Genomic DNA, 24,252 nt, shown 5'->3' on the forward strand with positions numbered 1-24,252 from the left:
TAGGAATGGGCTAGAAGCCCAGTCTTAACGTGACATGCCATTCCACAAGGAGTGTTTCATCCTCATAGGCACTGTTGAGAAGTATGCTCCTCCGGGAGGTCTGTCTGGGCATCACCATGCACCTCTCCAAATTGTACAACAAGCTGTCCATCATTTCTTTGCTTTAGCCAACCTAAAGCTTAATTAAGGTTCTATCCATTTACTGAGTATGAAGATGTATGTCAAGATGAAGCAAGAAATTTGCACGCACCTTTGTTGTAAACAATATTCAATATTAGTAAAAACAACATGATTTAATTGCAAAATAATATGCGTGGATATTAACATAGCATTTATATCTCAATTCTTGCACTGCTGTTTGCTGGAGTACTATATGATGCCTTATAGGCATTTAGTTGTAAGATCAGCGGCTGATGGATAATATGCTAGGTTTTTGAGGGTGTGTGATTGACGGTCAGGATGTGTTATATGATTGGCTAACCCTTACCCTACTGATAACCATAATCCTGTGTGATTGGCTGATGCACCAAATGATCGATAGGGTTTGCCTACTTGTCACACCCTTGGCTGCAGTTTTAATTCAATTCAATTCAACAAGCTTTACTGGCATTGACCATGTACAATATTGCCAAAGCATTACAGGAACTAGAAGAACTGTTATTAATAAACAAAATAGTTATAACATGGAGAATAGAAATTAAGCATTAATATAAACGTGGGGAATCTTAAAGAAGTATAATAAAAAAGAAATTTAAAAAACAGTAGACAGGACTGTGAAAACAGGGCTGGGCGTGTGTGTGTGTGTGTGTGTGTGTGTGTGAGACAGAGAGAGAGAGAGAGAGAGAGAGAGTGTGTGTGTGTGTGAGACAGAGAGAGAGAGAGAGAGAGAGAGAGAGAGAGAGAGGGTTACTCTCCAGCACAATAGGTGGCGCTGTGAATATCTTTAGTCAAGTGGGAAGAAGAAGATCACGTGACCTGGTCCCCGGCTGTTTGTCAACAATGTAGGGGCGTCCGCTCCGGAAAGCGGGCGCAGTTGTTGTGATGTTTCTGATCTCTGATAATGCTAAGTCAGAATAGATAGTTTGGAAATTTGAACGCTGTAGTTAGTTAGAGTTAGGGCTGGGGAAATATTTGCGAAAATGAACAAAGACTCGCCCCTCTCTGGAGTAAATGTAGTGCTAGTTATGGCCTACGGGAGCCTGGTAAGGAACTAGCCTGCTAGGTGGCTAACAAGCCACGGGCTAATTTGTATGTGTGCGCGTTTCTTTTTTATTATTTATTTTAAGAGACGCCAAATATATTAGAAGTGAAAAGCAAGTACACAGACATTTCTGTTCAACTACAGCGTAGCGTAGTGTCCACATGAGAGAAATTAGCTGAAGGGAAATGAGTGTTCAGTTATGAGGGGTCAGTGAAGAACAGCTCGGCTAAGCTAGCATTTCGCTAACGTCCTCTCTCGTGTGTTTTGTGTGTTTCAGGTGTTTGTGTTGCTGTTTATTTTTATGAAGAGGCAGATTATGAGGTTCGCTGTGAAGTCCCGCAGAGGACCGCATGCCCCGGTGGGACACAACGCCCCCAAGGTGAACGAGCTGCCCCACCTTCCTGACTGCTCTACTGGGGCATTTATGTTATTAATAATAATAATAATAATAATAACAATAATAATAGTAGTAGTAGTAGTAATAATAACAACAACAAATGATTTGGGTTTATTGTTATTTTTATTGTTATTATTGTTAACAAGAATGCTCCAATAGAGCATTAATGTTATTATTAACAATAATAATAGTAGTAATAATAATAATAATTTATTAATCTGTTTCCAGGCCCTCAAAGAAGAGATTGACTCTCGGCTGTCTAAAGTGAATAATATTCACTATGAGCCTCGGCTGCTGTCACAGGATGACGACAGGCTGAAGCATCGCGGGCAGAATGGTGAGAAAGTGTTTGGTCCAGCCTGAAACACACTGCATGTGTTTACATTGAACATTATTGTTATGTCTGTGAGAAGTGAGTGGCCGTCTGCCGCGCTGAAGTCACATGGAAACATTATTCGTGCTTAATAGGGGGGAAAAAAATCAGTGATCTGAAACATAAGGTCTAAAGGTCAGTTTTTATTTATGACTTGATTGTCTGGTTTACAAAAAGTAAAGTGTAGTTCACACAGCTTAGAGAACAGTAAGATAATGGCTTCCAGCTCCAAATGATTATCCCTGCTTCATATTTATATCTTTATTACTCTGTAACAGCTGAGCACCTGACTGAAACTGTGGAAAAACAAACATCGCAGTGATAGTGATATTTGAACAGATTTAGGCTTTAAGCTGCCTCTAATATGTTATATTGTATGTGTGTGTGCGTGTGTGTGTGTGTGTGTGTGTGTTTGCAGGCTGTTATAACTACCTGTACAGAATGCAAGCTCTGGATGCCATCAGAGACACCGGTAAGAGCTCCGCGTCAGAGTTTATGCTAGCAGATAGTGGTGTAAATCTTCACACTTCACACTTCTGTCCCTGAATGGTGACCACATACAGCTGTGAGAAAATTTGTGAACACCTTTGGAAAGAACTGAGGTTGTCTCTAAAATGTCATGTTTTCACACCGAGTTTGTTTGCTAAAGTCTGCGCCAGCGTTTGATTTTTTTTGTGACATTTTAATTTGGTTCATTTGGTTTGTGCACTGAATTGTTTGCACTTGTGGGTGTTCTTTGGTTGGTCTGGAATTTGGCAGCATGTGCTTTGATGAACACTTCACATTAGTTCTCACTGCAGCTCATTCAGGAAGTATTTTGTTTTAGAGAAATGATACAACAATTGTTAACTACAGGTTATTAATGTGCCATTATGACAAATATTTGTACTTTATAGGTAAATAACAATTTCTAGTGTTTCTACATGCACTTATTTAAAACCTAATTCTATTGTTAAGTTAAAAAAAGTTAAGTTTAAACAGTGTTGAGTCATTTAAAGGAAAACCAGTGTATCTAGAAATAAATACATGTTCTGTGGGGAGAGATATCTTAAAACCTATGCAGCATAGCTTTTCTGGGCTTGTACAGACAACGTGTTTGTTAGGTAATTTGACCTATTATGCTCAAGATAATGACTGAAAACATTTTGGATCCATTCATGCACAAACAGGTTCCTTTCCAGAGGGTTCATAAACTTTCATCAGTACGCCAGGGAAGTACAAACTTCCTGCTTTTTCAGTTAGATTTCTTATTGTTCTTCTTATTATGTTACTCTTCATTAAAGAGAAACATTAGGTGCAGTTGAAAAAGCCTCCTAGGTTTAATAGTGACACCGATGCAGTATTACCACATTCAGTAATTCTAATTTAGAACAGCTGTTCCTGAGTGCAACAATAAACTGGGATGTGTTCAGTGATGTATGCGGCTTCATTTCTGTTGTGTCTGATTTGCTTTGTCACTGACCTGCATCTCTCACACACGCAGGCATTGTTTCTCCTGATCTGGCCCGCAGCCCCAGTGCTCTCACCGGCCCCTGCTACAGGAAATGGCTGCTGGACCTGCGCAATTCTCACTCACTGATCAAAACCAGCCACAGCAGCCTCATTGACCGACTGCTGGAGGGCTACTACAACGCTCGTCACGGCACTGCGGTGTGTGAGCTTGTGTGTGTGACAGAAGCCTCATTTTAAATAAACTAGAAACAACACTGAGGGGAAAGGGGTAAATATAGCAGCACTGGTGAATATCTTGAAAGATAAAGATATGTGAGTCAATAAGTATAAATAGATCAATTAAATTGGCCCAGTGCATTCTTTTCTGTTAATATTCCAATTCACAAATTATAGTAATATTCCACCAAAACTCTTTGGGTTAAACAGTCCTAGAGTGGGGCCAAAAGTCTGAGAGCACTAGTGAAAATGCTTCTATTTTGCATTCTTTTCTAATTTAATACAGCAGTTTCCATTACAAATTAGGTTGTTGACAACAACTTGAGTGAAAAGTTTTGAAATGTTTAAATGAATTTCAGAGTTTCGTAGTATCCGGTATATCGCCTTTTTGCTTTAATGACCGTGTGCATTCGAGTTGGCATGGACTCCACAGAACCTTATGGTCCATGTTTAGATCAAATCCATCAGAGTGTCGTCTGAACACCTGCTTCAATAGCAGAGATTAGGCATGAGGAAAATCTGACCTTTATACAAAGCAGTTAACATGGGCAATATCACAAATTTGCTTACATTTAAATAGGGACCTAGAAATAGTGCAGAATCTTGAATATTAATATTAAATTGCTTTTTTTTTGTTTTAAATATTTCCCTTTTTTTTCTGTTTAGTTCCAATTTTAAATGAAAAAAAAAATCCCATATTTTCAGTGTGGTCTCAGACTTTTGGACCCCACTGTATATGCTGTTTCTGTGTATGTGAAACAGAAGTACTCTGAAACTACTATTGAAATGATACTATGGGAGAGGCTGTGTGGCACACTGAGAGATGATGATTTGACATCCACATTAATACACCAACTAATCTCATTGTTGATTAAAATAACTGCCCAGTTTTTATCTTTTTTTATGGTCACATTGAAAGTTTTCTGTGACATATTGTGTGGAATACTGCTTGCAGTTGTGATACATGAGTGGTATCATGGGAAACCCCCTTCATATGGGGAAATTTGTGCATTTTCTTACTACATGAAGTTCTGAAAACTATAGGTTTTTCTGAACTAAAATATATATATTTTGTACTCAAAACAAGTGTGACTTTCAGTAGCAAAGTTTCAGACATTTAAGAGAGGCCACTAGATGGCACGTCAGAGCCAAAACATCTCCATCTCTCTCTCTAAAACTTCTTGCAGTGGATGTGATTGTTGTCATCTCAATGAAAACTCTGACCATGCATTTAAAAGTATTTGCTAATGTAGAAAATACAGAAGACTGGTACACTAAACAGTCCTTTCGGTAGGTTTAAGAGGTTTTTAAAATTCGAACACTTACTATAATAGGAAAACCATTAGTGTTAGTACTCAATAACAGTCCAAAATAGGACATAAGTATGAAATTTGAGACACAATGTTAGTTTATATAGTCAGTTGGGGGGACAGTGTTGTGTTAATTTCTGAGGCAGCCATCTTGCGTACACATAGTTAACAGGATAAATTAAAAAAAAAAAGATATAAGTCAGCCTTTAAGCAGACTGACTATTTTTACCATTGCAGGAAGATAGTCAAGGCAACCACATCACTTTAGTGAAATACTATATTGATGGTTTCTTAAAGTCATCATATTACTGGCAAATAAAAATATTGGCTAAAACCTGATTTTTTGTTAGCCATTTGCCAGATTCAGCCACAGTGAGATACGATAGGTTTCCAAGATTGCCACTTATACCTGAATTAATTAGGGTTTTAATTATTACTAACCATAATTAATATAGGCTTTTAGCAGACCTTGTTATACAGTTTTTTTATATTGAAATAACATCTGAAATAAGTCACAGTTTTGTTTTTTTTTTCCTTTGGCAGGTGTTCGGCGAAGCTGAATTCCTGAAATACAAAGAAGACTTGGCCGAGCTGGCTGCCATGTGAGTGCACTCCTCTCTGTCTGTTTTTCAATTACACACAGTAATTGAGTTTGCAGTGGCAAATGCAGTAATAAAACAGGTATAAGGACAAACTGAAAACTATTTCTACTGTAACAACATGTATTAAGAAGAATAAGTTGTCTTTTATAAGGCATTGAATTATGAGTTCTGTTTGTAGTTTAGGCAGTCTAATTATTTTCCTTCTAGCAGCACATGGTGATGTGGTAGTGTGTGCAGTATCATCCTGAAAAAAAATCAAGTCAAACTGTGAGCATTAGATCCGCAGTGAGCTGTGCAGAGATGGGAAAGTGATGGACATAGTGTCCCATACGGAGACAATGCCTTTAAACTGTGCACTATGAGTAACTCTGAAACACAAGTATAACACCTTTTTAAAACACTTATAGAAGGTAATACTCACTTATAGGACAGAAGAGCTCTCTCTTTATATTCATCTGGACCTCAGAATTACATCCTTAGGAAGGTAGCATTATGAGCAGACTCAAAAGAAAACCCATCTTCTTCAAGGTGATGTCAGATAGTGGGATTATAAATCATTATAAGTCATTATTACGAATAAAATGCGTGTCTTTATGATAACAGCATCAGTTCTTGAGTGAAATATCCAGGTGAGATTATCCACTGAAGAAAGGGTGTCCATGTGGGGTCTCCCACAGCAGCAGCAGTTCATCCCTCTCTAACACACACACAAACACACACTATCCCATGAATGTCTTCTGATCACTATTTGCTTTCTCAGTGTAAAGGTGCACTCCAGCTCCAACAGCCTGAACCAGCAGCACCAGTCAGCAGCTAAAGACCTGACGAGCTCGCCTGGCCCATCCTCAGCCTCCACCATCCAGGTGACATATCTGCCCTCCTCAGGCCAGCGCAGCAAGAGACCCAAACACTTCCTAGAGCTCAAGAACTTCAAGGACAACTATAATACACTCGAGAGCACGTTATAGGAAACTATGCTTGTCCAGTCAGACACACGGTAGGCCTGACATTGACAATGGACTGGCCTTGGTGTAGTGGAGAGGACTCTGCTGACCTTGCACTGCAGTCTGGAGTGGAGGATGAGTATTAAAGACTGAATCTGGGGTCGTTTATACCTTAGTGACTTACAGAATAGAGAGGAACTGGCACAGAGAACAGAGGACAATCTGTGACAGGCCAAAGGGAGACTGGTCTGTGCGTTTGCGCAACAGTGACAAGCTGAAAGTCCGCCTTTGGGAGACACAGTTTAAAAGATAGTGGGAGTTAATAGTGTTAAGGTGCGACTGGATTTATTGGTTAAAATGCTGTCAGTGTTACTTACTGAGGAAAAGTCACTGCCGCTGTTTCTCAGCATTCCTTCATTCAGAGCTGCCTGTATGAACTAGAGAATACACAAAGAGATTATAAAACCTGAACAAAAATGTACTGTGACATACTGTATAACACTTGGTAAATGTTTGGGAGCTTTCAGATACAAACAATGGGATTAGAAAGAGCCGAATAGCCATTTCGATGCTTAATTTTATGTAATTCTCCCACACAGTCAGCACGGAACTGTAGCATCTGGTATTAAATTAGAATAATATGTTAGAACGGGAAATCTACAAGATGGGACAAATGCTTGTACATATGTGAAGTCCTTTAAGTGCACTTTATTTGCAGTGTGTGTACAGGAGGAATGTAAGAATTTTAGTGATGGATTTGGAACTAGAACTGCTATGCATTTAGGGGCTGTGCATATGTGTCTTAAATCATGAATCCTCTTAATCAAAACAAAACCTAGTGTGTCTTTTGTACAGCACTGCTCAAAGCAGTGGTTTGGTGACAGAAATGTACACCATGTTTCTCTTACCTCAAATGTAGTCAGTGTTGGGTATTCCAGTTTCGATCCTTTAGTTTTGTGCTAGAGCTGTGAAGCTAACAAGAGGAGTTTGCTAAATGTTCACGCACACTCCTCAAACAATGTTGCAGTTATTGAAATGCTTGCTGTTTGTGGTTTTGGGCACTGTGTTGCATATTGTCATTTCTAAAAATGAATGAAAGGACGTCACATATCTTAAAACTGTGAGGTGTAGCAGTAAGCTTAAAGCTGAAAGCACTTTCTATCTCCACACGTAGTCTGGTGTCACTTCACACAAGCATCAGACTCAGGTGAGTGTTGCTTTTACATTTCCATCGTTTAAAGAAGAACTTCTATCTTAGAATGATTTAAATTGATAATATGGTTTGATTTAATTAGTATATTTAATTTTTAAATACAAACTCATTCTGCACTTTAATGAAACTGGTGCTTAACCAACCAGTCTTTTGAGGTGAGTATGTAATGAATTAGCTTTGTTTACTGGTTAGCTACATAAGCTTTGGGCTCCAGTGTAAAACTAAAGAAGCAAACCTGAGACACAAAACATATCTTGGCTGATCTTTGAGGTAGGAGGAAAACCTTGTACACCAACTTTTTGGATGTTTTTTTGCTGTTGTTTAAGTCAACAAAAATGATCAAACATTATTCAAGACTAGACCTTAAGCAACCTGGACTCAGGTGAGAATTCAGAGTGTTCATCTGGATTTGGTGATTGTAACTAGATAAACTAACACTCATCACCCACTTTATTAGGAACACGTACACTTGCAAATTCATGCAGTTATCCAGTTAGCCAACTATTATCCAGCTGTATCATGCAGATACAGTTTAAGTGCTTCAGTTAATGCTCACATCAAATATCTGAATGAGGAACAAATGTAGCATGGTTGTTTGTGTCAGATGGGCTGGTTTGAGTACTTCAGAAACTTGATTTTCTGGAAATTTCACACACAGCAGTCTCTAGAGTTTACAGAGACTGGTGTGAAAAAAACAAGCAAACCAAAAAAAAAAAAGAAGTTAACTGAGAGACAGTTTGGTGGGTGTAAACACCTTCTTGATGAGAGAGGTCAGAGGAGAATGACCAGATTGGTTCGAGCACATCAAAGCTTTAGGTGGATGGGCCACAACACCGGAAGACCCCATCAGGTTCTACTCCTGTCATCTAAAAACAATCTGAGGCTGAGGCTCCAGTGTGCACAGTCTCACCCAAACTGGACAGTGGGAAAAATGTCTTCGTTAACAGCTTAAATTCGTGGAGCCAAGCTGCCTTGTGTCAACACTTCAGGCTGGTGGTGGTGATGTACTGATGTGAGGCAGGGCTTGGCGAAAAGTCAAAACCATATCACAATATGGATGATTTCATATCTTGAAATGATATATATCACAGTATATTCTGTTTTCTCTAAAATTGAAGAAAAAAACTATACAACTATACAAAATAACTGCATGCATGCATGACTTTTCAATAATTCTGTGAACTCCAGTGAAAGGCACTTTTTCTTTTCTCCTTTAATGTAGAAGTGACATTGAACTGTCATAAATGAGAATAAGGAAAACAAGACTGTCAAAATGGGAATGACGAATACAAAATCTAAAAACTAAATATTAAAACACTATTCAATTTCAAGTTTCAGGAACAAGTTGCTCATCTTTTAGTTGCGCTGATACCTGTTCTGTGTTGGAGTGTTGTGGGAGTTTTGGACTGTGTCACACTCCTCCATGCTTGTTTTTGTTTTTGTTACAGCACACCACTAGTACCTCCTGGCTCTGACCTTATTGACATAAATCGGCTGCCGAAAAGTTGGCAGATGTAGATAATGTAGGAAAATATCTATCAATAGACATTTTTAATCATCCTATGATATGGTCCCTGGAGGACTAGTGGTTAGGCCATAGCAATCTCAGCGCTGCGGCCTGGGTTCGATTCCCGGCCAGGGGACCTACCCCAGCCACTGGGGTTGCAACAGTGCGCTCTCAGTGCCTGTCTCAAGCCCGGATAAAATTGGGGAGGGTTGCCTCAGGAGGGTCATCCGGCATAAAAACTGTTCCAAATCAAATATGCGGAGCAATGATCTGCTGTGGCGACCCCTAATGGGAGCAGCCAAAAGAGGAACAACTTCAAACTTTCTTGGCACACATTGGACTGTTTAATACTAGTTAAGAATTGTCTGGCTGCCACAGCCTACCTGAGCATTGTCGCTGATTCCGTGCATCTCTACAGTGAAATGAGTTCACTGTACTTCAGTGGTCTCCCCAGTCACCAGATCTAAACCGATTGGGCCGAGTGGGAGATTCACACCATGAATGTGCAGCTGACAGATCTGCTGCAAATATGTGATGCAATCATATCAACATAGACGTGAAGGAATGTTTTCAAAACCTTGTGAAATCCATGCCACAAAAACTGAGCAAAAGGGGGGTCCTACCCAGGATTAGTACGGCTTTCCAAATAAACTGGCTGGTGTGGGTGTGTATTTGCTTGTTGTATCTAATGTCATGTTTAATAGTGCAACACATCCCTTTTCAGCAAGCAGACAAGCCAAGCAAGGAATTGTTCTTAACCACTGGATGGCGGTGTTTGTGTGAGACACTGTGATTGTCAGTGAAGTTCAGGCAGTGAATGAATACATTAGTAACTGTACCAAACTTTTTTGAAATGCAGTCAAACAATTTCTAATAAGAATTTCAAGTCCACTATCACACTGAAGTGGAAGTAGCTAGAAGCTGAGAGTTAGAGGCTTCTTTGGGTTCTCAATCAATCACATCAATATTTAAAAGCAGAGCAACATAAGCAGATAGGCATACATACACACACCGAAAAGGAGAATAATTATGGTGTTTCTGAACTGTTCAAGTAATCTGGGAAGAGCTGCTCCATTGTAATGCTTGTTAAAACACTTTTCAAATGCAAAGTGACTCTTCGTAGGCTAACAGTGAATTTAAATGACTGCAGCTATCCATATTCATTATTCAGTTATTAGGCAATATTGTAAATTCCAGATTAGTAATTTTTTTCCCTGTCACTATTTTTTAGTATACAAATAAAGTTTGCCTGTCAGGTTAACTGCATCGACCTTCTGCAATTCATAAACCATTTACAGAAACATGGTACCATAAATCTAAACTAGACAAACCAAAGGCCAAAAACTCACAACCATAGTACTGTAAAACATGAAATATCAAAAGAATATTTTAGATCACTTTATTAAAAGTTCATCTTGCATAAATATACATGGTATTTAATACAGCAACTATAAAACCACTCATGTTTCACTACAAAAATATTTTTTATATTAAATAAAGAGCAGACGGTAAGTGCAAAGTTGAAGGCCATTTATGGACAGTTACAGAATCTAAATACACAAAAAGCAGGAACTGAGAAGTTTCTTGAGTAAGCAAATATGTACAAAACCTGGTGGTGAATTAAACATTAGTGAAATGCATTTTTCAACAGAGTCCAATAAATTTTTTTTATATACATGAAATTTCCAAGATCCTTCTTTAACTCATCTAAGTAATGAGGATTGTTACTTTATACTCATTTTACTGTCCTGACAGAAGGTCTCAAACTCCTGACAGAGTCTCAAATTTTTTTGGCAAGGCATTTTGGTCTATCTAAAAATTTGTTTAATTTTTCTATTGTTTAATTGAAACAGTCAAATATTTCAGGACAGTGGAGATCATGACAAGTTACAAATAGGTTAACATTTTAGTAGGTTTCTAACTGACCTATGCTAAGGGTGTAACTCAGATTTAGTGCCCAGAAAAGATCTCAAACTAAAGGCTGAAACTCAATACGAGTGCTGCTCACTCCCTCCCAACAGAACAAAACAACTGGTGTGGTTTGGGTTTACATAGCAAATTAAACAGGTTTCCACCTCCTAGCTCATCAACGACTTCTCTTTTGAGTAGCATCATTAAAAAGATTGTGGACTTAGTAGAATATTTTTAGCACCTTGTCTGGGCACTCAGCTGCATGCATGAATCAAAACCATACAGATAGTCTTCAATTCCTTCATTAATCTCAAGCATCTGGTAAAGCTCTCTGCTCCCTCTCCATATCTTTACACAAATTTGTTAGCTGTTAAGAGCTTTTTTGATGATCATAGGATCTGTGTGTTTAATAATTAAAACAGTCAGATATTAAGTAATTCAACTTCAAGCCAAATAGACAGAGTGAGAGAAAGTGAAAGGGCCACAGTGTTTCCCTCTGCCTGTGTATTCACAAAAAGGCAGTATTGTGTCCAGAGGGCCAGCCTCAAAGGAATACCACACCATTCACTCCCTCTCTTTACTCAGTTATGCTTTGGTGCACTATTCTTCATTCTGGTTAAAAGCTACTCTACAGGTATTTAACACCTCTAAACTCATACTTCAGCTGAGTTCAAGTCAGTTTATGCATGCTCACAGGCACGTTGTGACATGTTGAAACCTACACCTAGATTATTTACATCAATATATAACTGGAATTAATTACATACAAAATTGACAATGCTTATTGTGTTGAGCTGCAGTCGTGTACGTCTGTGGTCGTTAGGATAGATAGCAAGGGCACTGTGCAGCTGTGGTTCGTAGCACGAGACACTGTGTATCATTACAATCTGTTGTGCTTGAGAATGTACGGAGACGACTAATGACCTGCTGCATTCAGATACGGATTATGATAATGTTGTTACAGATGTTCATGACTTGATCTCTATGACTTTAATGAACGGCAGACTCTTGTTACTTTGTGTGGAGGGCTTCAGAGGCTTACTGTGGAAAAGAGAAAGACAAGATGCTGTTAGTATGCATTTTATTTGTATGGAGCTTGTGTGTTTGTGTGTGTGTGTGTGTGAGTGCATATGCGTGTGTTACCTGTAGACAATTTGAGCACTGGAATCTGACAACAGGCCAGAGTTTGACCTTTGACCGTTCAGGAAATAGTCCATCTGATCACGCAGCTCTCTGTTCTGTATAAACAAGTGATTCATCCATTTGATGAATACACAAGAGAAATTATCCAGAAAATATCTGTGGAAAAACATTGTGTGTGTGTGTGTGTGTGTGTGTGTGTGCACGCATGTGTGTGCTGACCTCTGCTTCAAGGAAAGCAACTTTCTCCTCAAGTTCTTTGATGACACGGTCCCTCTCCTGAATTACCATTCGCGAGTTCTGCAGCTGTATGAGAGAAAACATGAGTGTTTATAAAATGTGTATACTGTGTTTATAAAAATGTGTAAAATAAGATGCCATCAATCCAGGTGTGATTTGGTACCTGTTCAATCATCTGTCTGAGTTTCCTCTGCTGGCTCTTGAGCATATCATCAAGGTGGTGTATCTTCTCCTTAATGATAGCATTCTCCTTCTCCAACTCCTCCAATCTACACAAGGCACAGTAGCCTTTAATTCATCTTAGTTTAAGAAAACATCAAACCTTAACTGGTGGTCTTATAGAATGTCCACTGAGAACATGTAGCTTTTTGTTCCATATTCACTAGGGGTTGTCATTAACTGTTTTTTTTTCCACATTTATTGGCAATCAAATGCTGAGCCAATTCTTATTTGTACTTGCAACCTTATAGGCACCACCCAAGACCCTTAACTGTCAGCCAACCCTGACACTGGATTTTGTGCCAATGGCTAAAAGTTGGACTGGTGGACTAGACCAACCAGTGGACATTTGTTTCCTAGCACCACCTGCTAAACCAAACCTCCTGACCTTCATTTATAAGTACTTGTTTACTCACCTCTCTCTGTCAGCTTGACCCTCTTCTTTCAGCTCCCGCAGCTGCAGCAGCTCCGCCTCCCTGGTCATTAACTCATCCCTGAGGGACGAGCTCTCCTGTTCCATGCCGCCCATCAACCGCTGGAGCTCTCTGATGCGCTGGTCCTGCTGCTGTGCTCTAAGATGAGCTTCCTTCAGCTGATCACTCTGCTCAGACAGCTGCCTTTTGTACTGACCTGCCTCAACCTGAGGGAGGACAGAGAAATGATAAGCTTCAAGGACTGACAAGACTGGAGAGACAGAGAGAAAGTGGGGTTTCCACAAAGCAGGGTTTTTATGTGAATGTTGTATTTGTCCATAAGAAAACTAAAAATTAGTATGTAAATTAATTTACATATCTGGCATTAAGTGGATAGGCTAGGATAGGATGTGAACACATTTTTTATGTATATATGTGTGTATTTACCTAAATACCCTTAAAATGTAAACATTTTAGCAAGGGGGAATGTATAATTGAAGAAACCAGACGTAAAAGATATATTTCACACTAATTCTATTTCTGTAGGGTTTCTATACGATCACTCTGACGTGACCTGTATGACACAGAGTATCTGTTTGGGAAGCTAACATTAGCACAGAAGAAAACATTACTTCATTGGGAAAAAATGAGCCATCATTCAATTATTGTGACACATGGAGCTCTTTCCCAGCAACACACCCCGACTAACTCCACCTTCTATGCCATGGGTTAAAAGAATGAAGTAAACCCATTTTCAGATCATACAGGTTCCTCTGGAATGCGTCCGTTACGATGCTATGTGTGCTTACGGCTATAATGACATACGGATGGATAACAAAATACCATTGCATATAGAGAAAAGAAAGAAGGTGTGAACTAGAGATCACCTGTAATTTCTCTGTCTCCTCTTGGTGTCTTTTCTCTGCCTCTTGAAGCTGAGTGTACAGTCTCTTGCTGACTTCCCTCATCCTTTCTCGCTCCTGTTCATCCACAGACTCCTGAAAGAGAGAGAGAGACAGAAAGAGAGTTAGCAACTGAAGTGCTCCTGACTTGAATTATGGACGTGCTTGCGTTGCACTTTTTTAAACATATGTTTCTCATCAGTTATGCAGCACTTCTGTTGATAGACTGATAGACTAGTCTATGATGTACATACTACGTCAAAACTATATTGTATTCGTACTTCTCCTGGAGACCAACAAACTTTCCTTGGGAATATTTATAGAATCAAAATGAGAAGGAAGAACGGCAAGAGAAACCAGAAGAAGAAGGGACAGTTTGTACATGTACGTGTGTGTGTGTGTGTGTGTGCGCACGTCATCAGGGTGTGTTCTCTGACTGTGAAGTACTGAGTAGTGTAGGCAGCACTTAACTTTTTCCATTCATTTTCCAGTCACAGCTGAACCCTACCCTCACAGTTTAGCACTCTGTGGGGGAACTTAATCCCGCCTATTCACAAACTTCTCTGGAATTAAAAGAGGCTTTGTAAAGCACAATGTGTATGTGCTCTCACTGCAAATGGTTTTTGGACAATAAGAGACACTGAGAAATGTGGAATGCACCGGGAACTGTTCTTCTAGAAAGCACATCGTAAAAAAACAAAGCCACAGGATGTGATGAATGTGTATTTTTCTCTAGCATGGTTGTGTGTAGTTTTCAATAGAACCAAAGTGTGTATTCAGGTGCCAGGCTGTGTACGTCAGTGTGCATACAAAGATTACAGTTAAACATTCTTCCTGGTTTGGACTTTAGAATGATTGTTTTCATTGTATTAAAGAGGGCAAAGGTGAAAAATAATGTAAATATATTTTTATATAGCAAATCTGTCTTATATAGCTCCCCTGTTCACTTAGCTGTTGTATAGAAGATCAGACAAAACAGTGGCTAGGGAAAAAAAAGACCTTTGTCTGAAGTGTTACTGTTGCTTCAATGTTGTTTTTTTAGGTGTCATTATTTTCTGAACTACCAAAAAAAAAAAAAAACAGGAAGAAACTATTGACCCTACATGCCTACTACTCTTACAAAAATGTGTCTGCTTCATGCATCCCCATGAATAAGAGTTTTTATGTGTTTGTGTTTGTGTGCATATGTGTGTGTACTATCAAAGGCCAAGTGAAAACCTCTTACCTGTTTGTCGTCACTGTCATGTGTTGATAGTGATGTCAGAGCACAATTCCCTCTGCTCACACCAGTTTGAGTTAACTGCACCTGAAAGAGTGAGAGACAGAAACCGGTTCATGTCTTGTCCTGTTGTCCATACTCATCCTGCTATTATTTATACACACACACACACACACTGCTCTTGCCTTGTGCTCTGTTCTGTGGCTGTTTTTTGCTGCCATCTGTTCCCTCAGGCTCTTCAAACAGTATCGCACCTGGAAAAGACAGTACTTGTGACTCACAGATGTATACACATTACATACACACACACACACAGCAAGCATGAATGTGCACTAGAGAGCTTGCAATCGGACAAGGCAGTCTGACGGACCTCTTGTATTTGTGAAACCTCATCCGAGAGCATCTTCAGACTCTGCTGATTCTTGTCCTGTTCCTTTTTCTGCGCTTGCAGATACACCTGAAAGAAATACACACTTACTATCACCACACCCTGGGTCACACACTTGAGGAATGCATTTATGTAGACCAGTTTGTTGTGAAAGCTTTAAAGGATTGGAGAGCTCCCTGGAAATTAAACTGATGCACCCTTTTTTTACATCACAGCTGTAGTTACTGGCACATTTCTCTTGCCTCATGCTCTGTTTGAAGACTGGCAGTCTTTAAACAATGTCTAAAGACTTACTTCTTCCTAAAGTACATAAATTAGCACTTTTAAAAAAAACTGTATTGTCTGAGTGCTTGTTACTATATTACCCCAAAACAGGAGTTTGAACTGATGGTATTCTTAATCTGTGACCTAGCGAACCAGTATCAGAATGTATTTATTGATAGAGACTTCAAAGCACTTCTAGAAGTCGCTCTGGATAAGGGCATCTGCCAAATGCCGTAAATGGAAAATGTAAATGTTGTTACTACATGCAACATACTAGTCCACATGGCTCACCTTTATGACTTCAACCTTCTCTTCGACTTTGATGGGCTCGTTCTTCAGCGGCTGCCTCTCACTAGTTGGCTGCACCAAAGCAAATGCTCTCCCTATTGGCTACAATGATAAAGAGGACAGGTTGATAGATTAGGCTGATATCGAGGGCACATATTCTATAAAAACAAAAACAAACAAAAAAAAACCAACTAAAAATCTGTTCTAAGTTGCCTCGTGAATTATTTGTAAATTCCCCAAAGGCAATCTCTTAACATTCAGTCTAAATCAGATAGTGCGTCATGTTCAAAGCTCTAAGGTTTCAGAGCCCTCAGGGTGTATGCTTTTCCCTGTTCTTAATATGGCACTTCCTTTATCTGTCATCAAATTTTGACTTGTGAAAGCTTGTGAAAACTGTGTAATATTGTACTATTCTAGAAAGAGGAAAATCATTATGAATAATGCCATGACACTCAAAAGAAAACAAATACTTTAAGGTATAAAGTATAAATCCAGACATTTGCATGTTTAGTTAAAGAAAAGAGAACAATCTGTCCCTGATCCATGAACATAAAAATCTCTAACAGTCTCTATAAACACACAAACAAAGAAGAGGAGGAGGAGGAAGAGGAAAAAAGCCAGACGGAGAGAAAGCCAGGGAGGGGATGTTATGTAATTTTGGGTATTTGAAACAATGAGACTGTGGTCCTCCGAGAGTCTTGCGTAAAAGACCCTCTGTTCTGGACTACAGCCACACAGACATGAGAGTGTTTTCATTTTCGTTGCAGTTTGAGCTTTTTCAGTGACAGTGACAGTGAATTGAAGAGAACTGATTTACAGAGAGAAAAGGCATGAAACTTGATTCGCTTTCAGCCGATGTAGTTATGACACAGAGTACAATAACGCAGTATAAACTCTAGGAGCAAGCTTGGAGACTGAACAATCATTATAATTACAGCATATAACTTATGCTAAAAAAAGCACATGTGCACCCAGTTGTTCACTCATTCCTTATATTTCCAGTACCAATGACCTTTGAAATATCTTCCACATTTTTTTTTTTAAAATAAATTAAGGAATTCTTCTTTAATGTCGTTTCAAGCTCATCACATTGCCTCCTAATACATTACATATAAAGTCATAAAGTGAGTTTTTGTTTGTAGGTGTGCATTCTGGAGTTATCAGTGTCTTACCTTTCCTACAGTGGGCTGCTGCTGGATTTGGTCGTACAGGGTCAGTCGGAGTCTCCGGCACCCATCCTGAAGGACAAGAAGAAACAAGTGAGAGGAGAAGCCCCAACAAAAGGACCGTTAGAAATGGGGGAAGAGACTGAAGAAGTAGCGGAAAATGTGGGGAGGAGAAACTGAGTAATAGTCCCATGAGTGTGTGTGTGTGTGTGAGTGAGAGTGAGAGAGAGAGAGAGAGAGGCCAATGGTCTGTAAAAGTCTAGCAGGAATGCCAGTGCTTACTTATTGGGAAGGGAAAGAAAAAAAGTGAAATACATCTTCCAGCCAGATACAGAACATTCTGTTTGACTTCTGGACTCAGCTACTGGAAAATATCAGAACTCCCCCGGCATGCCTTCGCTCTCGTTTTGAATGTGCATTTGAATTGCGGCACAGACTCCAAACAGGGCAATGCGCTCTAGAGGGATGTGGAATGTCCCCATGACTACAGGGTCACAGTGAAATAACAAATACAGGAAGACGGAACGCAGAGGCCACACGAATACACGCTGTACAATCTCCAGCGTTAAACTATCATAAACAATGTCTAATCTAACCACACACAGTGCATTATAACATTAACATAAATATAATTCAAAAGTGCTCAAGCAGTGATATCCAAACACAAACATTACAACAATGCAATCTAACACGCACAAGGACATAAGGACATTAATGTCTGTCAACTAAAGGGCATAAGGACATTAACGTCTATCAACTAGACAAAGCTGCAAATACTATGATTATGGAATCATATATCTATTTATAAAAATATACACACACTGTATTTTAAATGAGTGAGGGAGTTACTGAGGGATGAATGGTCTACAGAAACCTAGTGGGGATTCCACTAGAGCATGTGCAAGACGAAAAAAAATGTAATTACACCCCCACTCGCACATAGACACACAGAGGTCCCTATGCAGCAGTAGCAAAAGATTTACAGATATTATACAACAGGAAAATAGCTTCCTCTATGTACAATTTGAGAAATACCATATGCATTCTCTGATGGACACAGTGCAGTGTGTGTGTGTGTGTGTGTGTGTGTGTGTGTGTGTGGTCTGTCTGGATTTGCAGCAAGGCTTATCACTATATCTGGGTTCTCAAATGCTCATTTCTCTCTCTTTTACACACTCTCCACATTCCCTTCAATACGTAACAAGTGAATAAGTGTGCCCACGTCACACTCAAACAAGGACTTATCAGTGATTGATGTGTAACAGGACTCGATGGCACAAAAGCTTGGTAAATATTGATTTCAGAAAGGAAAATTCTCTGCAACAAGGTACATAATATGGACACACAAACCATTAATACTTACCGTCCTGCACAAACTCTGAGCAGGAATAGGTGCTATGGAAACATTAACCCACACTTTACATAGAAGTCTTATATCTTATAGTAAAACAATGCTGTGTTAGATGTGACTAACCTGGCTAGAACACAATGTTGCAATAAACATGGCTTCAGTATATCCTCTTACTAATACCCTTAACAACACACAAAATCTGTGAAAGACAATATGAAACCACACCTCCGCCCACCCAGTCAAAACAATGAGATTATTCCCATCCACGACAAAGTCAAAACAAGGACTGAAACAGAGCATAATGTAACCATACAATCCTGGGCAACACCTTTAGAAGTATGTACTTAAAAAAACAGTAGCTGAAAAGACCATTAGATATATAACAATACTCCAAATATTCTATTGCCAACAAAATATATGAAAACTCTTACATTCACCTGAGCAACTTTACTGCGTCCACACAGCTCTCCGTCCTGTCTAAAGTGGGACACCGGACTGCTGATAGCGTGGGTATGTGTGTTTCCATAGAAGGCAAAGCAGCATTTAAATGAGGGCTCTGCCAAGTTCAATACCACACCTTAAGCTAGGCACGATATCAAACACACACGCAACTGCGTGCACAAATGCATGTGATCTTGCAGAGATTATGATGACCATTAAGAGGGTATAGGTGAGAATTCTGCTTATATCGCAACAGCCGTTTCCAGGACTGCTGTGCATCTGATAACCACTCAAGACTTATTCACACACTGATGTATTCATGTTGTTATTCCCAATGACCTTTATTTAGGACTGTGTATGAACACTGCTGAGCCTTCTGCTAGTAAAATACAGCCACGGCCATCTCAATCCAGGTATAGCAGCAATCGCAAAACTAAAATAAGGTCTAAATTGCCATATTGATTAAGCCATATGCCGTTCTTGAAATGGTTTTCAGCTTATGGGAATATACATATTAATATTGTGGCAATTGCAAAATTACTTAGCTTAAAGTCTCAATTAGGATTTTAAGAGCTAAAGGAATTACATGTATAAAATGAAGCAATAAATAATAAATTGGTGTTGCTCTCCATTCAAGCTGCAACAAGTAAAATGAAGGACATGTGCTATAAGATCAAAAGGACAAAATGCAAACAACACTTTTATATCCATGTGTCCAGAAAATATGGAAGAAGGACAAAATTTTTTAAAGTTTCCACTTCAAATGAAGCTGCTTGACAAACAGTGAGGGTGAAGCCAAGAAAGAGAAGCCATGAAAGCAGGAAGACATGCATAGGATTGAACAAGGAAGACAATGATCACATGAGGCAGTGATCACATGTGTCATGTCTACTGTCCATAATCGGATAAATAATCAAATCAGGTACAAACAAAAGGCTTCTCTTCCTTCCTTGTGTTTTTCTTTCCCTGCGCCTCCCACTCCTTTTCTCATGTTATAGAACAGTAGCTGTGAACAGGCTGATTTACAGGAAAAAGCCAGGGTAAGGGAGAATGGAAAAGGAATGTAGGAGGACAGTGGGCAGGAAGGAGAGACAAGAAAACAAAATGGGGTACAAATAGTGAGAGGTGAGAGAGACTGAATAAGCCCTGAGAATGGAATGTGTAACCTCATACTAGCTCAGACTAAAGGCTCAGGACACACACACACACACACACACACACACACACACACACCTGAGATTCATTGATTCTTCTCAGTTAAAGGTCAGAAGAGAAGCCTAGACGTAACCGGAGATTTGGTTGTGCATAAAGCTTTCAGTGTGTTCCAGATCAGCAGCACACACACAAACAGGAGTGGATGTCAGGAACAAATTGTCCTAATAGCATTAACCTTAAAGAGAACTAATAACTACCTGCCAAATCTTGTCCTGCAAGGAATTGTATCATTTAATATCCAATTAACACAAATAATTATAATGATGATACAAATATTTCATTTATTTGTGCCTTTCAGGGTAGTCTATAACCCTCTACAGATATAAACACTGCACATAAAAAGCCTGTAATAACAGTAATCACAAAGCAAAGTTCAAGAAAAAAGGAGGAGAAGATGGAGAAAAAAGATAAATGATAAAGAATATATACATAAAATGAGATTAAGTAAACATATAAAAACACTAAAAAGTAGAGGGCACAATAACCAAAGATATCTGTTTCTTGAGCACTGAATGATTCCTCTAATTCCTAGCTCATCACTGAGCTGATCTTCACCACCAGGGGCAAGACAAACTGCTCAACATTCCTTACAGTCCATGTTTTACGATCATATTTATATGCACCACATGCTACATGCCACATGACAAAGAGGGAAGATATTTTTTTATTATTCTATCAATATGAGCAACAGCCATGTGTTTTATATAAAGTATGTGTATTACATAATTCTGTCAAACATTTCTTGACCTTAAGTCACCATAATCAAAGAGAGAGCTGCCTGACAGATAAACGAGTAAGATGGAGTGAGAGGGATAACAGATGAATAGACAGATGAAAGAGGAGGGTAAACAGTACTGATGCAGCAGCTGAACAAACCTGAACAAACGTGTTTTCAGTAGCCATCCATTTTACATAACCATTTACATAAAGTCCTTGAGAAGCCTGCTATACACAACTGATGACATGCATGTGGTTTTCATATATTTCACTTGACTAACAGACACTGTAGCTGATCCAGAGAAATTCTCATTCTTCCTCCCTCTTGGCCTTGAAACTATAATGCAAAGCTGGAGTGAGAAGGGAGTCTGGGTGTGTGGCCTGAAGAATTCCAGAAGCATGATCTCAGGAGGAGGTCATTCTTTAACTCACTCGCTCATGATCTATTCTTCTAAACTGTATCTTGCAGACCCATTACTCTGCTTCCACATGCTGACTAAGATACTGGCTGCAAATGAGACACAGGCATCAGTCTGGCCTCTTTCTCCTGATAATGACTAATGGTCATGATCCTAGACCAAGTCTGCTTAGTTAAATCACTGGTACAGATAAAAACCGTACACTTTAGATGTGAATTTAAGCGTAGATCATCTGGGTGGTCACTCGTGATAGCATATACTTTTATTATAATATACATATTACATTGTGTGTATTTCACACTGCCCATTAGATGGTGCACCATAATGATGCCTTGGAAAACATGTGGATTTACCGTGCTCTGTAATATCAGCAATTATAGGCTTATCTGAGATAAGTCATGACTAAGCCAGTGTTGTGACTTCATTCCAGATGGCTTCAGCCGGACATATATGGGCATGTGAAGCTCTTCCACAATATCTAAACAGAATCTCTCAGACAAAAAAGACTATATGCACCAATACAACATACATGTCCTGTTATTACATTTCAGAACCTTAACAACTGTTAAACAGCTTAAGTGACAAATTATGACTAAACAAAGTGTCCAAAAATCATACTGGAGTTAAGATCTAATTATCCTTCCTTACTTTTAATTTCTTTTAAAAATTATTATTATTTAAATGTGTGTCCTACTGTAAAATCATGCCACATAAAAAATATATAAACTGGGCATCTGGGCATCAGATAAAAAAACACAACTGTACCATTACCAAGCAATAAACAAGCAATAAATGTCTCACATAGCACCCTTAGCCCTAGTTTGCGTGCAAGCCATGTATGCAGTTCAAACACTCCCTTTATGCAACTAAAAGTCCACTCACATTAATCTCCCTTCTCTTTATAAGGAATGATAAATCTGGTGAAGGCACAACGTTGCCTAGTGACACAGGAATGTGAGACTAAACCAAATGTACAGGTTACTTATTAGCCATGAGACACTCTCTCCTGATCTGAGCAACAAGGTGAAAATGACCCAGGTCATGGGTTAATGGTTACGGGTGCAAATGTTTGACTTGTAATCGAAAGTTTGCACCTTTTTTCATCCACGATGTGCAGATGTTATCTTTCTCCTAGTGCTGCGCAATGAAGTGCAATTTAATCACCATCTATGAATTAAACACAACTGTCTGACATGCTGGTGAGCTTAATAAGAATGAGATAATTGGCTAACAATAATATAGTGTTTAGAGACTGATTTACAGTGTCAAAATCCAATCAATTAACGTGACTAAGGCCCAGGTTTATTCTTAGGCTTACCACGTTCACTGTGAAAGAAAAATACTGTTTTCTGTTCATTTAAACATTGTGATAAATAATTGTAAATGATATCAATATTGATCTGAATAATCATGATTACCATTTCAGACATTATTGTGCTACCCTAGGTTTTGGGTTGGCTGTTATTTTGTACATTTACTGAAATAAGCACAGCCACACATCACAAAAAAGGTGCAATGAAACTAAAGTACCTGTGCTCAAATCCATGAAAATACACAGATATGCCTTTAGGCATCTTCATTCCATCTCTTGCTGTGTAAACAAACACTGAGTGTTTCAGAGGGATGATCAAATTTTACTGCAGGAAGTTAACACTCAACATGATGGTCATATTTGCTAAAATTAAAAACTAAACTAAATATTAAACTCTAAATGTGAAAGAAAACCTGTCTTAGGACAAATATATTCTTTGAAACAGAGACCACTCTTGAATAATTAAGGAAAGAAGAAGAAAGAATTAATGGAGATATTTAGAATCTAGGAAAGTAAATATCATAAAAGCAAGAAATATAAAAGCATACACATCGTTCACCTCTCAGCTCTTTCCCTGTACAGCTGCTGCACATCCTGTTTCTTACAGAATTCACCTCTCAGCTCTTTCCCTTTACAGCTGATGCACATCCTGTTTCTTAACTTACTGTAATATGCCTGGAATTTCACATCATCCTAAATCGTAAATGAATCCTCCCAGGGACAGCAGGTTAATCCAGCAGTGGTCCCAAATACACATTAATAATGGTCACTTTTTCATGAGAGTGTATTTAATAAATAGTCTGCTTTTCATTATATGAGGAGTATATATAAAGTAAGAAAATATTTGAGATATATATATATATATATATATATATATATATATATATATATATATATATATATATATATGAACTGAATCTAATGGGCTGAACTTCGCCAGTGTTCCCATCCACCAAATATTCCTGTTACTCTGAAAAGGTTCTCCCATATCAGCTTTGCAGTATTTGTATATAATTATATACTACATACACTCTGTACTACACTGTACACACACTGTATACAGTGTAATATATAATACACTCTACACAGTTAAGACTCATTGTGTAGAAACGGTTTTGTCAGTAAGGGTTGCAGTAAAGTCTGACCACTGAAACTAAGTAACTGAGTTTGTTTCCTCTTCCGCTATCTGAGGTAGGGAGCTTTATTCAAAGCTACTCACCGCTCTGTCTCCTGCTCTGATATCCGAGAACATGCACATGCTCCGAGTGCTGCTCATTTTCACTGAGAAACAAACTCTTTTAAACGAAATAAATAAATAAATAAACAAACAAATAGATAATTTTGACTAGAAGCCTCCGCCTGCGTCCAACTCGATACACACTCTGTTATGTATAATTTAGCTCGCGCAACGTCGTACTGATAAACGCTTTGG

At 38.8% G+C, this 24,252-nt stretch overlaps 2 protein-coding genes across 2 annotated transcripts; one reads left to right on the forward strand and one right to left on the reverse strand.

The window, feature by feature from the left end:
- The first annotated feature begins 961 nt into the window (after positions 1-961).
- Positions 962-7,329, forward strand: c1h1orf43 (chromosome 1 C1orf43 homolog). Its single transcript, XM_026940242.3, has 7 exons — positions 962-1,202; positions 1,479-1,580; positions 1,827-1,935; positions 2,390-2,443; positions 3,455-3,621; positions 5,493-5,551; positions 6,312-7,329. The coding sequence occupies exons 1-7, from the start codon at positions 1,140-1,142 to the stop codon at positions 6,517-6,519; spliced, it is 762 nt and encodes a 253-aa protein (XP_026796043.1). The 5' UTR covers positions 962-1,139; the 3' UTR covers positions 6,520-7,329.
- A 3,271-nt stretch (positions 7,330-10,600) lies between these two features.
- On the reverse strand, positions 10,601-24,213 carry tuft1a (tuftelin 1a). The gene is made up of 12 exons (XM_026939669.3): positions 24,040-24,213; positions 17,372-17,437; positions 16,203-16,301; positions 15,630-15,716; positions 15,445-15,513; positions 15,266-15,346; positions 14,026-14,136; positions 13,142-13,365; positions 12,670-12,775; positions 12,489-12,572; positions 12,270-12,364; positions 10,601-12,167 (listed from the first exon to the last, which is right to left on the reverse strand). The coding sequence occupies exons 1-12, from the start codon at positions 24,094-24,096 to the stop codon at positions 12,095-12,097; spliced, it is 1,152 nt and encodes a 383-aa protein (XP_026795470.1). The 5' UTR covers positions 24,097-24,213; the 3' UTR covers positions 10,601-12,094.
- Positions 24,214-24,252: the final 39 nt, after the last annotated feature.

Source organism: Pangasianodon hypophthalmus, chromosome 1 (assembly GCF_027358585.1).
Source record: "Pangasianodon hypophthalmus isolate fPanHyp1 chromosome 1, fPanHyp1.pri, whole genome shotgun sequence".
NCBI classification, from domain to species: Eukaryota; Metazoa; Chordata; class Actinopteri; order Siluriformes; family Pangasiidae; genus Pangasianodon; species Pangasianodon hypophthalmus.